Source organism: Rhinatrema bivittatum, chromosome 5, assembly GCF_901001135.1.
Source record: "Rhinatrema bivittatum chromosome 5, aRhiBiv1.1, whole genome shotgun sequence".
Taxonomy (NCBI): Eukaryota; Metazoa; Chordata; class Amphibia; order Gymnophiona; family Rhinatrematidae; genus Rhinatrema; species Rhinatrema bivittatum.
This window is the reverse complement of record NC_042619.1, coordinates 80,327,005-80,342,494: the sequence shown is the minus strand read 5'-3', so window position 1 is coordinate 80,342,494 and position 15,490 is coordinate 80,327,005. Positions and strand designations below refer to the sequence as shown.

Genomic DNA, 15,490 nt, shown 5'->3' with positions numbered 1-15,490 from the left:
TTGCTGGCAAAAGAGAGGGGGGGTCTGCCTTTAGAGTGTGCATGTGAATGAATGGGACTCTGCCTGGGGGTGTATGTGTGTGAATGCATAGGTGCCTGCCTGGGGGTCTGTGTGTGTGACAATGAATTGGTGCCTGCCTGGGGGTCTGTGTGTGTGTGACAATGATTTGGTGCCTGCCTGGAGGATGGAGCGGGAGTGGTGTGAAAATGAATGGGAGCCTGCCTGGGTTTGTGTGTATGTGAGGGAGCTAGTGAGTGTGAGAGCATGAGTGTGTATGAGAAAATCCAGGGGAGTAAGAGTTTGTGTGGGAGGGGGAGAGAGTGTTTTAATTGAAGATTTAGCTGACGAAATTCAGCAACAAAAAAGTCACTAAGCAGGCAAGGTAAAGAATTATTTGTTTTTGCTTTATTAATAAATACAGTACATATATTAAAATTATAACTTGTTATTAATTAGAGCTACAAATATCACAATTATGGATTTTTCTAGAAGTGACACACCACCCGAGTTATGCTCGGCTTTTTTATGAATTTTGACACACTGAGCTCAAAAGGTTGGCCATCACTGAACTAGACTCTTCAAATAATTGACTTTTCTGGGCTCTATTGCTACTTTTATTGCCTTGCTTTTTTTTGACTCAAATTTAGTTTTTATAAATTTTAGCTATTTATGCTATTAAGGCTGGAAAAATCCTGGCCAGCCAAGTCACCGAAGTGCCTATAATTTCAGGCTGGTCCCTGATGGAAGATATGCTGCTGGAGCTGCTGGGATGAGGAGTCACAATAGCTGCCTCTGGCAGGACTGCAGAAAGGAGATCATAGCAGTTGTCACTGGCAGGTACAAGGCTAGGGAGAGAAGTAATAGAGATTGCTTCTGATATTGCCTTATTGCTGGGCTACAGAGAAGGAGAATGCTAGAGGAAGAGGAGGAAAATATGCCTGGAAGTAGGGAAGGAAAGAACAGCAAAGTAGAGAGAGCAAAATAGCCAAAAGTAAAAAAAAAAAAAGAAGAGCAAAGCAAACACAATTCCCTACTTCCTAACAATGTTTGGCACTCTAACTTAGTACAAAGCTCAAAAATGGGCACTTTTTTCACATGACAATTTGAGTAAATTTCTCATGAAAACCTACTTAAATAACTGTACTTTAGTACATCTACCCCTAGAGTATTAGCTAATTCAAAAATAGTATCATTAAACATTTACGAAAGCTAAAAACTGAGCTCAGATGTCTTGAGCACCACTGGCAAAAACATCCCTTACTTGAATGCAAAAATGCCTGTCTGCCTATGCCAATATAGAAAACAGATCAACCTCGCTAAGAAATATTTCTATGCAACAAAAATTCAAGTCGCCAATGGTAATCCTGGCATTCTTTTAAACACTGTCAAATCCTTAACTACCCAGAAGTCAGATACCTTTGGAATCATCAACAACTCTTTTTGCAATAACGTTACACATCATTTCAGGACCAAAGTAATTGCCATCTCATCTGATTTTGCCCATTCCCAGTCCTAAACTTCTTCCTGTCACCTGTACTTTGTCTTCTTTCGATGACACTGACCCTACTATCGTGTCCTGTATAATATCCAAAATGAAAGTTTCCTCTAGCCCTTATAATCTGTGCCCAGGCTTCCTCCTAAAAGCTATATGTGAACATATTTCAACTCAGCATACCTAATTAATCTCTCTCATTTCCGATATTTTTCCTGACACCCTCAAGCAAACTTCTATTCACCCAATTCCAAAGAAGAAAAACTCAGATTTAACTGATCTGAGCAACTTATATCCTATAGTTTGACTTCGCTAGTAAAGGTCCTAGAATCAGTTGTTTTATATCAATTAACAGACTACATCAATGAGAATGCCATATTTCGTCCTAATCTACATGACTTCAGGAAAGGCCATAGTACTGAAACTCTACTTCTATCTTCATTAGACATCATCCTACGAGGGCTCAATGCAAACACAGATTCCTCACTAATATAGCTAGATATTTCTGCCGCCTTTGACACTTTAGATCATACCATTTTACTAGCTGCTTACAATCTATCGGCATTTCCAACACCGCTCTCAAATGGCTTACTTTCTTTCTGCCTAACCACTCTCAACAGATCAACATTGGTCCATTTAGTTCCGAATTATATACTATTCCTACGGGTGACCCCCAAGAATCATCACTTTCGGCTATTTTGTTTAATATCTGTTACCCCTATGTCATCTCTTAGCTGGATTAGATGTAGAATTCAAGATCTATGCAGACGATATTCAATTTTTCATACCTTATTGTGGCTCCTGGTCCAAGACTTTATCAATCGCTAGTTTTTACATTAACTCCATTAACACCTGGTTATCTCACAATCATCTAAAATTTAATCCCACTAAAACAGAAATCTTACATTTATCCATCATTCCTCATTCACAATGCGGTCATCCAACTCACCTAATATTTGGCAATTTTTCTATTCCTATCACAACCCATGTTCGTAGTCTCGGTGTTATGCTGGACTCAGCCTTATCCAAGTCAAAAAATATTTCCTCTGTGATAAAAACTTCTACAAGATTCATCTATTTACATTTCTAAAACCTTTACTATACCCCAACAGCTTTCGTACAGTTTTGCAGGCCTTGCTTCTCACAGTGTTAGACTATTGTAATGCATTATACCTAGGGCTCTCAGACACTGCTTTACATCCGTTACAACTTATACAAAACACAGCTGCTCATATTCTTACAAACTCATAACACCGAGATCATATCACTCCTGTCCTCTGTTCATTGCACTGACTCCCTGTTCCTTTTCGGATACAATTCAAAACTCTATCCATTATCCACAACCTCATATACAAGAAATCTGCTATCTGCCTATGCTCTTCTCTACAATTTATTTATTTATTTATTTATTGTTTTTGTTATACCGAGTTTCATGATAGGCATCACATCAACCCGGTTTACAAATAACAAGGAGTGTAAAGCATAACGTAACGTAAAAAACAATATTTTCAATAAGAACCTTGAACTTTAAATACAGTGAATCAGAAAAAGGGAGAGGGAAAGTTACAAAAAACAAGGAAAATAAACTTGGGATGGAAGGGGAGAAATTGAACAGCACAATATTTACATTTCAGCCTATTGATACATTAGAATAGCAAGTGAAAAAATAAGACTATGAAACGGTACATAGGTAATCAAATGAATAAATATGACACAGTTGTGAATGGTAATAGTATGATAAATATTCAGCAGGAATTAGTGAGAGAGGGTTTGAGGTTGGTTGATTCGTGTTTACATTCCATTATTGCATACGAGTTAGTGCTAGTGAGAGGAGGTTTTATTCAAGGCTTGGAAATGCTTTTTTGAAAAGCCAAGTTTTTAGTCTTTTCCTAAATGTTAAAGAGCATGGCTCTTGTCTCAAATCAGGTGGGATCGAGTTCCAGAGAGCTGGACCTGCTGATGAGAAGGCTCTGAGACTCAAGGATTTATGTTGGTAGGTTTTGGCCTTTGGAATTTGGAGTGACTCTTTGTAGTGTTCCCTGATAGGCCTGGCGGAGGTGAATTTTTTAAGTGGTATTTGTAGGTCAAGTTGCGTGTGTTGGTTGATAGTTTTGTATATGATGTTAATGGTTTTGTACATGATTCTATAGTGGATCGGAAGCCAATGGAGGTTTTTGAGAATAGGTGAAATGTGGTCAATTTTCCTGGAATTTGTAAGGACTCTGGCTGCAGAGTTCTGAACCATTTGTAAAGGTTTGGTGTAAGAAGCTGGGAGGCCTAATAGTAATGAGTTGCAATAATCTAGTTTGGAAAAGATTATTGCTTGCAAGATTGTTCTGAAGTCCTGAGTGTGAAACAGCGGTTTTATTCTTTTCAGGATATGTAATTTGTAGAAGCAATCTTTGGTGGTTTGGTTAATGAATGTTTTGAGGTTGAGACGATTGTCTAGGATGGCTCCTAAGTCTCTTACGTGGGTTGTTTGAAGGAGTGTGGGTGGTTTAGGAAGTGTGTTATTGTTTTCCGGTGATATGAGCAGGAATTCTGTTTTTGAAGCATTGAGTACAAGGTTTAGACTGTTGAGAAGTTTAATTTGTAATAGGCAACTGTCCCAGTATTCCATTGTTTTTGAGATTGATTATATCAACCTTTATGTCATCTCCCTTCCATGAATAAAAAAAGTCTCCTAGAGGTCCCCTCTGTTAAAGTTACCAGATTAGACATCACCAGAAAGCGTGCCTTCTCAGTAGCTGCTCCCATTCTGTGGAATTCCATCCCCGATTCCCTCAGGCAGTTACAAATATTAAAGAATTAAAAAAAAAAACCCCTAAAAACATATTTATGCTTCATTGCATTAAAACAGGTCACAAAGATTTGAGTCCTAACAGTTCCTACAGAGAGAACTGTCCTGCTTTTGTTGCAGTTTTGTTTTTATGAAGTTTAGTTTTATCTTATTTTGTTTAGATTTTATTATGAATGTTTACTGTTGTAAACCGCTTCAATCTACCATCCATTGTAGAAGCAGAATAAAAAAAGATTTTAAATAAAATAAAAAATAAGATGCTACTTTCAAATCAATTTGCTTCAAGTATGCAAATATATATATATATATATATATATATATATATATATATAAATATAATATTATATACACACACACACACACACACACACACACGTGGCTAGATTATACACAATCCTACTAACTGTATCTTTATAATTTTGTTTTCATCATAGTTTTCTGTTTCCCCTCAGAAATGCCAACATTTCTTTCAGACTGTGTGACTAAAGTTTCTACTTTATTCTCTCTCATAATCAAGAATGTTATGTTTGTATTTCATATTTCTTACCTCCCCAAAGGAGTCTGTGGACTTGCGTCCTCTCTCATCAATGCTCAGTTTTGAACTCTTTTGTACTTGAGCTGGAACAGAAGCAGGAGTAGGAGCAGGAGGCGGCTTCTCTGGCACTGCAGGAACTTTTAACTTGTCTATGTGTTTTTGCTTTTTGTGTGCATTTTTCTTCTCTAGCTGAGAATCTTTAGCATCCAACTTTCTATTCTCCTTTTTCTCCAGTTTTTTCATTTTCTTCTTCTTTCGCTTCATCTTGATCTCATCTTCATCATCTGCACTTGCTGTGCCCTCTGGCTGCCCATCGGCAATGGTGTTTGTCTCAACAATCTCTTGTTCCATCTTATCTTTGCTAACATTTGATTTCTGCTGCTCTTCGACTGTATTCTCATTATGCAAATCCATGTGCTCAGAATCAGGTGACTGAGAAACCATATCTATTGCACTGGACTCTGATTCCAGCAGGGGCTCAGGAGTTTCCTTTTTCTGTTTGTTTTCTTTAGAATCTTCTTTATGTTTAGCCTTTGCATCTTTTAACTCTCCTTTCTTCAATTTCTTGGCTTCCTTAGATTCTTCCTTTCTTTGCCTCTTGATCTCTTTTGAATCTTCCTTACTTTCCAAAACTCTTTTCTTTACTTTTGAATCCAAAACAAAGTTATCGGAGGTTTCCTGTTGGTCTGATTTGGATCTTTCTTTCACTTTTCCAGACTTAGATTTTTTCTTCCTTGGCTCATCTTGGGCTTTATCATCTTCATCCTTATATTTCTTTTTCTTCTTCTTGGGTGTCACTGCTTCTTTTGATTCGCTCTGCCAATCGCTGTCAGATTCTGCTTCGAAAATATCAGCGTCATGTAACAAGAACTTCTAAAAATGGGGACAGAGAAATTTAAAAGGATTATTTCATACAACCTTTCCATATATAGCTATATATGAAAGCTTTTGCTTGTCCACAAACAAAATTATAAATGCAGCTGGCAAGTGAAGATTACAAAGAGGATAGTTTTTATCTGCAGACTTTAAACTAATTTTTAGAGTCAAAGGACATGCATACTTTCACTTTGACAATTATCCCAGGAAAACATCCATACACATTTACACATGGCTATATGTACAGGCGATACGTCTTTTGACCTCCATATCAGGCAATCAAATTTATAAAAGCGCATTTCCATTGAATTACTGATTTACCCATGGAGAAGGATTTCACAACGGCCCTCCCTGGACATCTAGTCTGTCCAATCTCACTACCTACACCACTACTGCAGGTCCTACTTAATCTCCAGCTTTACCCTGGTCTTAATGGTCCTGTGTGCTGATTCCATACCTCCTTGAATCTGATACTGTTTTTGCCTCATCACATCAACTAAGAGGCTGTCCTATGCATCTCTTACCTTTTCTGAAAAGAAATGCTTCCTTACATTATTTCCTAGTCTACTGCCATTTAGTTTCATATAATGCCTTTTGTTCTAGAATTAAGACTGGCAAACAATATTTGACTTTTTTTTTGCATTGTTATCCACTTCAGCTATGTGAATGCTTTCATCATCCTCCTCTCCTCCAGTGTATATGTGCTTAAATCTTAATCCCTCCTCACAGGGGTTGTGGTGCAAACCATTTTAATAGTCATCCTCTGAATTTCCTCTGTTCAGTCTATATCCAGAGAAGGATGACAATAACGGTAAGTGGGTCTCCATCAAATGACTTATGAGGAGAGGTTGAAGGTCCTAAATATGTAAACCATGGAGGAAAGAAGGTGCAGGGGGGATATAAAACAGATCTTCAGATACCTGAAAGGTTTTAATGATGCACAATCGACAAACCTTTTCCATTGGAAAGAAAGCAGTAGAACTAGGGGTCACGTAATGAAACTCCAGGGAGGATGACTCATAACCAACATCAGGAAATATTTCTTCACAGAGGGGGTGATGGATGTCTGGAATGCCCTTCCGGAGGAGGAAGTGAAGACAAAAACGGTGAAAGATTTCAAAGGGGCATTGTATAAACAATGTGGATCCCCTAAAGGCTAGAGGATGAAAATGAGGAAAAGAGCACATGGGGGTAACTTGCTGGTGTGGCAGTTACCACCCTTAACCAACAAGCCTTCATACTGTTGATGCAACTCATTACTGCTCTCTGCTTTAACAGGGGGGGGGAGAAAGAGGAATTACGGTAGTTTCAGACAGCAACCAACAAGGACATGAATTTTACAGTCTGGGAAAACTAATCATGGGGTAACTTGCTGATGCAGCTGTTCCTACCCTTAACCAATAAGCCTTACACTTGTGATGTAACTCCAACATTACTCTCTGCTTCAGCGGGAAGAGATAACGGGGAACTGGACTCAGACAGCAACAAACAAGGTCCCTGACTTTAACGGTTTGCGAAACTAAGTATGGGGATAACTTGTATGGCACAGCAGTTGTCACCCCCTGGTTATACCATTATGAGGGAGATCTATATGGCGCGGTTGGTGCTACCATATGCTTGCTAGGCAGAGTGGATGGACCATTTGCCCCTTTTCTGCCGTCATTTCTATGTTTCTATATTTTCTTGATCCATCCTTTTCGGGAGCTAACAAACAATACAAACAGCTTGTCTGTTTTCCTAAAGGAGTTTGTCACCTTTAGGTACCTCAGAAGTATATGTCGCATATCCAATAGATTTAGACTCCTATCTTTTCCCTGAAAATCGCTACAACTAGAAGCTGGAAGTGAAACTAATTTAAGTGAAATGAGGAAACTATCTTAGGCAAAAAAAAAAAAAAGATGGTACTGGATGAAAGGAGACATCCATAAAAAAAAAACAAAAAAACCCCCCCAAAAACCAAATAAGGGTCCCTACTTGAGAGGGCCTGTAGCACATGGATGCACTTAACTGAGTAGATAACTACTAGAAAAGTGATCTTCAGAGACAGATCCTTTATGGATGCATGTTTCATTAACTCAAAGGGAGTGTGAAGGGGTATACAGGAGTAAACCCCAGAACACTTTAAAGGACTGGTTCCCGAGATCTAGCCAGATTCATCTTAAGCTCTATAGCAACAGGGAATCCTGGTACAGGGTGGTTCCCTAGGGAGAGGGAATAACTAGCAAGGCCCAGGAGGGGAGAGGAGGAACAAGAGATGAGAAGGAAGCCTAAGAAAGGCCAAAACTGCTGAACTGTGAATTTTTGTTTAAGGACTGCTAAGGTAAGCAAAGCTGTTCCTGTTTTGTTTTCTTGTCATGAATAAAAAGTCTATGAGAAATTTAGTGTTGACATGTGGGATTCTAAGGAGACTGTTTCTCTCCTCCAGGAGTAGGGAGCAGCATTTACTCACACTCCTACCCCCTATAAATCTCTTTTGGGGGCTATCCCATTCTGAGAGGACCATACACATCAAGTCACTGTGTAACGGGGATGCTTTTGATGGTTTCCTGATTCCATGGAGTGTAGGGTTCCCTTCTGAGGGGTTCTTTGGGCTGAGGTTTTTTTCTTAAGGCAGATAACACCCACAAAATGAGGCTGAAAACTCCTCTTTCTGGAAAATCAGATTATTGTCTATTCATTCTTTTCAGAAGAGAACTCTCCTTCTTCCTGAGAGGCCTCTGAAGACCCTTGGATGGATTACTTTCCTGAAGAGGAATCTTCCCTGGAAACTTGTTTCAGGGCCCTCTCTAGTCTGCTTGAGTATTGGTTTCTTTAACTGATAACTGTAACCTGGAGTTTCAAATAAGGGGGTCTTCAGGGTTTTTACATGGCACAATATGTCTGATGCCTTAATATTATGAAGTCTGCAGAAAATACTCCATGTCAGGACCCTATATGCCCCAGCTGCCCATCCTGAGAGGATAGGCCCCACCTTGGTGGGTGTTTTAGAACCTGAGCTACCTTCTGCCACAATATCTGAGGAAGGGGCAAAGAAGTTTTGCCCACTCAAGGGCAAGGGGCTTCTTCTAGTGAAAACTGGCCTGGTTTAATCAGTCTGCCCTTACTTTCTCTTTGCCAGCCGAAGGGGGAAGGGTGTCTCTTTCTTCCTGGGAGCCAAGGTCTCGATCGACCTCACAAACAGGGCAAAAGTTCCTTGTAATGCTTGGGACTTGTTTTATCCCAAAGGCTTTGCACCTCCTGTTCCCAGGCATGGTCGTGGGAGGGGCTATCTCATGACATGGCAATGTTATGCGTTCCCCCATGGTGGTGTGCTCTGTGCCCTATAGTAGTGTATGTGCTACTTATGCAGTTGTGACTCTGCAGTCCATGATTTCCCTGTCTTGGTTGTGCTCCTGCTTTTCCTGAAATAGTACTCACATTTCTCTGGAGCCAGCCATAATCAGTTTGCCTCTCTCATGCCCAACCTCCCCTCCCTCCCTTTTTTTTTTTTTTTAATTTTGTTGCCAGAGGATAAGGAGAGGGAAGAAAGAGAGAAAGGAGGAGGGAGAGAGGCTTTCAGGATCCCTTTGGGCTCCCCCCACCTTCCCACTCCCAAAGATAGATCTCTCGCTGATTCACCTAAGAGCAAGGGAACCACCTCCTTGGGGAATCCACTGATCCCCTCTTAGGGTATTGTGATTACTCTCAAGAGAACTCAACCAGGAAGTCTCTGGAAGATATTCTCCCACTGGGAAGAATCAGAAGAAAACGTTTGCGACTGTTGCTGATAACAAAATTGAATACAGTTCGAAATCCACATGGAAAGCATTCTTTTAGTCACCGGACATCCTTGTGCGTTTGGGTTGAAAGACAGAAAGAGTTGTGAAGGTCGGTTAGGTGAAGTAGTGCACTGCTTGTAATAAGCCAGTGCACGTTTACAGTAAGTATGGAGCTTCCTGTCATTTTCATTAGGTTTCGGATGAAACGTTGGCAAGGTTATGGTCTGGTTATTGTGAAAACTGGAAATAACCTTTGGTAGGAATTTTGGGTGTGTTCGAAGAGTCACCTTGTCATGGTGAAATTGAAGATAAGGCGGGTAGCGGACTAGTGCTTGCAGTTCATTTACTTTTCTTGCTGAAGTTAACGCAACTAGGAAAAGTACTTTCCATGAAAGGTATCGAAGGTGACAAGTGTGCAATGGTTCAGAAGGGGGAAGCATTAGTTGTTCAATGACCATGTACTGGTGGTTTTTGCAATAGAGGGCGTAAGCGTAACACTCCTTTCATGAATCTGGAGACTAAAGTATGACACGAAATGGGTTCTCCATTAAAGTAAGTACGGTAAGCTGCAATAGTGCTTAGATGGACTCAGAGTGAGGAAGTTGCCAGACCTTCATTATAAAGCAAATGGAGGTATGAAAGAAGCTGTTCAGGTGGGCAAGTGAACGGATCTGTTTCTGTTGTTGAACACCAAGAAGCATAGCAAAACCACTTTCTTTTGTAATTGAGTCGAGTGGAAGGCTCTCTCGAGGAAACTAAGATCTCTTGAAGATCAGGAGAAATATCTAGGTGTGGTATGTGATCCGTTCAACCTCCGGGTTGTGAGATGTAAGGAGGAATGAAGAGGATGTAGGAGAGACCCGTTATCCTGGGTTAGAAGCTGAGGGCTGTTTCCCAGGGGAATGGGGTTGCATTTCGATAGATGAACTAGGTAACTGTACCATAGTTGTCTTGGCCAAACTGGTGCTATTAAGATCAAATCGGCCCCATCTTCTATGCATCTCTGTATAGTGCGGGAGATGAGAGGTAATGGTGGAAATGCATACAGTAGGTTGTGAGACCAACTCACGAGAAAGACATCAGACGCGATTCTTTTTGAGCTGGGATATATTGAACAGAAGCTTTCCAGCTGTGCGTTGTTTTCTGTTGCAAAAAGGTCGATGGAGGGGTGACCCCAAATCGTGAATAGGCGATGAGCTACTTCCCTGTCCAACTGCCATTCGTGAGGATGAAATATCCTGCTGAGTTTGTCTGCCCTGGAGTTCTGAATTCCGGGCAGATAAGTTGCTTGAAGAGATATTGATCTTTGATAAGCCCATTCCAGTAACTGTACCGTCTCTTTGCAGAGGTTCCAAGAACCAGACCCTCCTTCCTTGTTTATGTAAAACATCGTGACTTGGTTGTCCATGTGAATCATGACTATTTTCCCTCAAAGAGATTCTTTGAAAGCTCGAAGGGCGTTTCTGACCGCTTTTAGCTCTAGTATGTTGATGTGCTGAGTCCTCTCGAATGTCGACCATAAACCTTGAGTTGTCAATTGATCTAGATGAGCTCCCCAACCCTTGGGGGAGGCATCTGTGGTGAGTATTAGATGATGTCGTAATGGTCTCAATAGCGCCCCTGTCTGCAGTGTTGATGGAGAAATCCACCACTGAAGATCTGTTTTCATACTGTTTGTCATGGTAATGAGAGTGGATAATGGATGGAGGAACTGATTCCATTGGTTTTTCAGTCCCATTGAAGGCGACAATGTCATGTATGAGGGACTACATATATGGAAGCTGCCATGTGGCCGAGAAGAGTCAGAATATGGCGAATATGTTATCGAAGTCTGAAGGAGATCTGTGGCCAGAGTAGAGCGCGCCACTGCTCTCGGATGGGGAAGGAAAACCTTGTCCTGTATCGTATCGATGACAGCCTCTATGAATTGTAAAGTTTGAGTGGGCTGCAGATGTGATTTTTCGTAATTTATGAGAAGGCTTAGATTGTCTAGGCAAGAAATAGTTTGTAAGAGATTGGTCCGTAACAGGGTCTTTTTGGAGGCTACTAGGAGCCAATTGTCCGGATAAGGAAAAGTGCACCCCTTGACGACGAAGGTGTGCCACCGCCACCGCTAAACACTTGGTGAATACTCTGGGGGCAGAGGAGAGGCTGAATAGGAGAACCTTGTATTGGTAATGCTGATTATCCAACTGGAAACAGGTAGCACCAGGAACTGGGGTGCATGGGGATGTGTGCACAAGCATCCTTTAAGTCCAGGGAGCACATCCATTCCCTTTGGTTGAAGAAAGGGAAGGATGGATTTGAGAGAAGTCATTTTGAATTTCTCCCTGTAGAGATGTTTGTTCAGGGAACGGAGATCCAATATCTGATGCAGTCCTCCTGATTTCTTAGGAATTAGGAAATATTGGGAGTAGAATCCCAGACGGGATTGTTGGGAAGATAACCTCTGAATGCAGTTGTTCTGTAGAAGATTCTGAATTTCTTTCAGTAGAGGTTCTTTGTGAGATGTTAATTGTTTTTGCGGAACCCAATGTGGAAGGGTTGGGAGGGATGAGAAATGAAGTTGGTAACCGTGGGCTATGATTGATAACACCCACTGGTCCGATGTAATATGAGTCCAGGTGGGAAGAAAGTTTGATAATCTGCCTCCTACCGTGGGGTGATGGGACGGTGGTGGAATTATTTTTAAAAACTGGTTTGAATTTTTGCAGGCTGAGGGTCAGCCTGTTGTCTAGGCGGGCGAGAAGCCCTTGCTCTTTGGCGAGAGGCTGCAGGTTGGTATGGCTGCTACCTTGAAGGTTGGTAGGGTTGAGGTTTGTAGTATGAAAACAGTTTATAGGACTTAAATGGTGGTCTTCAGTATGACCCTGTAGGAGTGTATTGCCTTCTTGAAATAGATGGTTGATGTGGTGAAGTTAAGGAGAGGACAGCCGTCTTCTGTTCCTTAAGCTTCAATACCGTTTCCATTAATTTATCTCCAAAAAGGTTGTCTGGACGACATGGCAAATTCGCTAATTTGTCATGGACATCGTCTCGTATGGCGCTGGATCGAAGCTATGCGAGACGACATGCAGCCAAAGCGTTTGCTGAACCTCTGGATGAGATATCAAATCCCTTATAGACTGTTCTTAACAAGTGCCTTAAGCCTTCCTCCATGCTGTGATATTGAGGAGGCAAAGCCACATCTAGAAAACTCTGTTGGAGATTTGTTTTAAGTGCCTGTAAATTGTCAAAGTAGTACTGAGTAATATAAAATTGGTGATTCTGAATTTGCGTGTTTAACATTGCTGAATTAAAGGATTTCTTTGCAAATTCATCCAACAGTTTATGGTCTATGTGAGGTGGTGTATTCGAATGAATACGGGATTTTTGTGCCTTCTGTATCGCTGACTCAACAACGACAGAGTTATGCGGAAGCTGAGAGGAAGTATGAAAGGGAGAATCTTTCATCTTATATTTTATATCAATTTTCCTGGAAGTTGGAAGCAGGGACAATGGAGTGTCCCAGGATTTCTCTATCAGCTGTGTTAGAACAGAATGCTGTGGAAGGGCTATTGGCTCTGTGGGGGCATCAAAAATCTTCAGTATGTCCATCATTTACTGGCGTGGATCAGGCAATTTCCTGGTTTCTACTTTTAGAAGTTTACCAACCTTCTCTATAAATTGAGCATAAGATAAATCTTCTGGGGGTGAAGATGGTTCTGGAGGTATCTCTGCCGGGTCAGATGGATAACCAGTGGAAGTGTCTGCAGAGGTATCCGTATCATATTCAATTGGGGATGAAAGTGGTACTGGATGAACCTTGGGTGTTGGACCTCGTGTGACAGGAACCACTGGAACTGTTGGTAAGTTGGTAGGTTGGGTTTGAATATTTGATTTTTCTACTGACTGTAGAAATTGAGACAGAATGTTGGTAATTTGGGTCATGGCCTGAGTAGCGAGACCCGAAGTGGATGGTACCTGTGTTGGTTCCGTACTTGGCAACAGAGGAAAAGGGATTACCTCTTCTGAACCGTTCCCTGAAGTGGGTTGAGATTGGCCTGGACTTGATGCCCCGATGGAAATTATAGACTCAGATGTTCCAGGCAAGGTAGGAGATGTGGGCGAGATATGAGGAAGCAAAAATTCTGGGTCAGATTCTAAAATTGGAAGAGGAGATACTTCTCTTCGCCTCTTATGGCCCGAATGGTGTTTCTTGTGCTGTTTGTGTGTAATTTGCGTCAGCTGTGCGCCAATATGCGTCGACAACGTACCTATTATATGAGATGTTGAGAAAGGAATAATCACGCATCGATGGTATAGTTGTTGTGTCGCAATGATGCAGCGGCGTCCGTGCACCGATGCGCCGGATGTGTTTTGGTGCTTCGATGCGTTGAACATCCTTTGCTGCATCGGTGCACTGTACGTCCTGAGGTGCGTCAACGCTTCGAGGTTTTTTTTTAGCCATCTTGACACGTCCGACTGCTGGCCGTCAATGCGTCAAATCCATCAGTGATCCCACCGACACATCCTCGGTTTTTCGCAGGTAAGCAACGGTGGGTGTTCTAACCTGGGGGGGGGGGGGGGGCACAACTGAGGAAGCTCTCCTCGATGAGGGAGACCTTTTCCTTTTTTTTTGGTCCTGGTGCTGACCTTACTGAAGCCTCAGAAGGTGCATAGGAACCTGAAGTCTTGGATTGAAGGTTCTGTATTTTTGCTGCCCATTGGCACTGGGCACATGTGTACGCAGTCTGCACAATTAATTTGGTCATGGGAAGGTCCCAGACACAAACAGGACTTGTGGCCAACATAATCTTACCACAAGAGCAAAATTTGAAACCAGGACGTGGCATTCTTCAATCTGCTGTTTGTTTGAAAAGGATTTTCACTGGTTTCTTTCCTTTATTTTTTTTACTTCAGAAAGTTTCTCACAGGAGTGCAGAGCTTCACATGCCAACTGCCGCGCGGAAAAAAAACTGACTGAGGAGCCTGAGGTGAATCAGAGAGGATATAAAGAGGGAGCCCCTGGCTGAAAGACTTTGCTATACTTAGAGAGCTCCGCCACCTAGTGGCACGGAAGACGTACCCAGACAGCATGGCTTATTCAGCTGCTTATCTACGTGAAAAAAATCAGCCCCTAAGAGCTGTTGTCCTAGGAACAGAGAAGATTTAACCAGACTGGGCCCAAATCTAGGCTCTGGGAAGCTCATGCTACCAATCATGTCTCTGCAGTTGCTGGAGACAGACTACTGGCAACTGTCCAGGACCACATCTGCCTTATAGCCCAGAATGAAGTCATAAAAGAGGTGTGTCCTCTGTCTCAGCTGTGGAAAGGGAAATCACATACATAATCACCTAGAGTGTGCAATTCGGGTCGCCACATCTCAGATAAGAAGAAATTATTACTTACCTGATAATTTCCTTTTCTTTAATGAGGACAGGTTAATCCAGACCAGTGGGTTATGCACCTCTACCAGCAGATGGAGAAGCAGCGAAGCTGATTATATACATCAGCAGGAGTATACATACTCTTGCGCAGACATCAGCCCACTGGTATTCTCTGCAAAAGCCAACTGAGAGCAACTAAAGAATACATGATCATAACCAATAAGACAACCATTCAAACAATCAGTTAACAGAAAAACATTTAGGTCAGACAAGGAGTGTAGTATTACTTATCTAGGGACTAGATCTATCACTTACCAGTAATCCTTGGAAATGCAGCCACTCAGAAGGACAAAAGAACCAAACTCCAGCAGCCAAGGACGGGAAGGTGGAATACCCAGTCCTCATTAAAGAAAAGGAAATCAGGTAAGTCGTAATTTCTCTTTTCTTAGCATTCAGACAAGTTAATCCACACCAGTGGGATGTACCAAAGCTACTCTTTAGCAGGGCGAGAGGCTGCCCAGGGTCCAATCAACACCGCATGTGTGAAGGCTGTGTCCTCCTGGGCTTGCATATCCAGGCGATAATACCTGGAAGTTGTATAAGAAAAAAAAAAACACATTGCAGCTTGGCAAATCTCAACAGGAGACAAAGCAACCATC

At 41.7% G+C, this 15,490-nt stretch overlaps 1 protein-coding gene across 2 annotated transcripts in view; it reads right to left on the bottom strand.

Moving 5' to 3' along the window:
* MPHOSPH8 (M-phase phosphoprotein 8) overlaps positions 1-15,490 on the bottom strand; it is a 248,377-nt gene that overhangs the window by 208,261 nt on the left and 24,626 nt on the right. For both annotated transcript variants that reach the window (XM_029602497.1, XM_029602498.1), the window contains exon 3: positions 4,840-5,700. In XM_029602497.1, the coding sequence (XP_029458357.1) occupies positions 4,840-5,700 (861 nt within the window). The remainder of the gene's footprint in view (positions 1-4,839; positions 5,701-15,490) is intronic.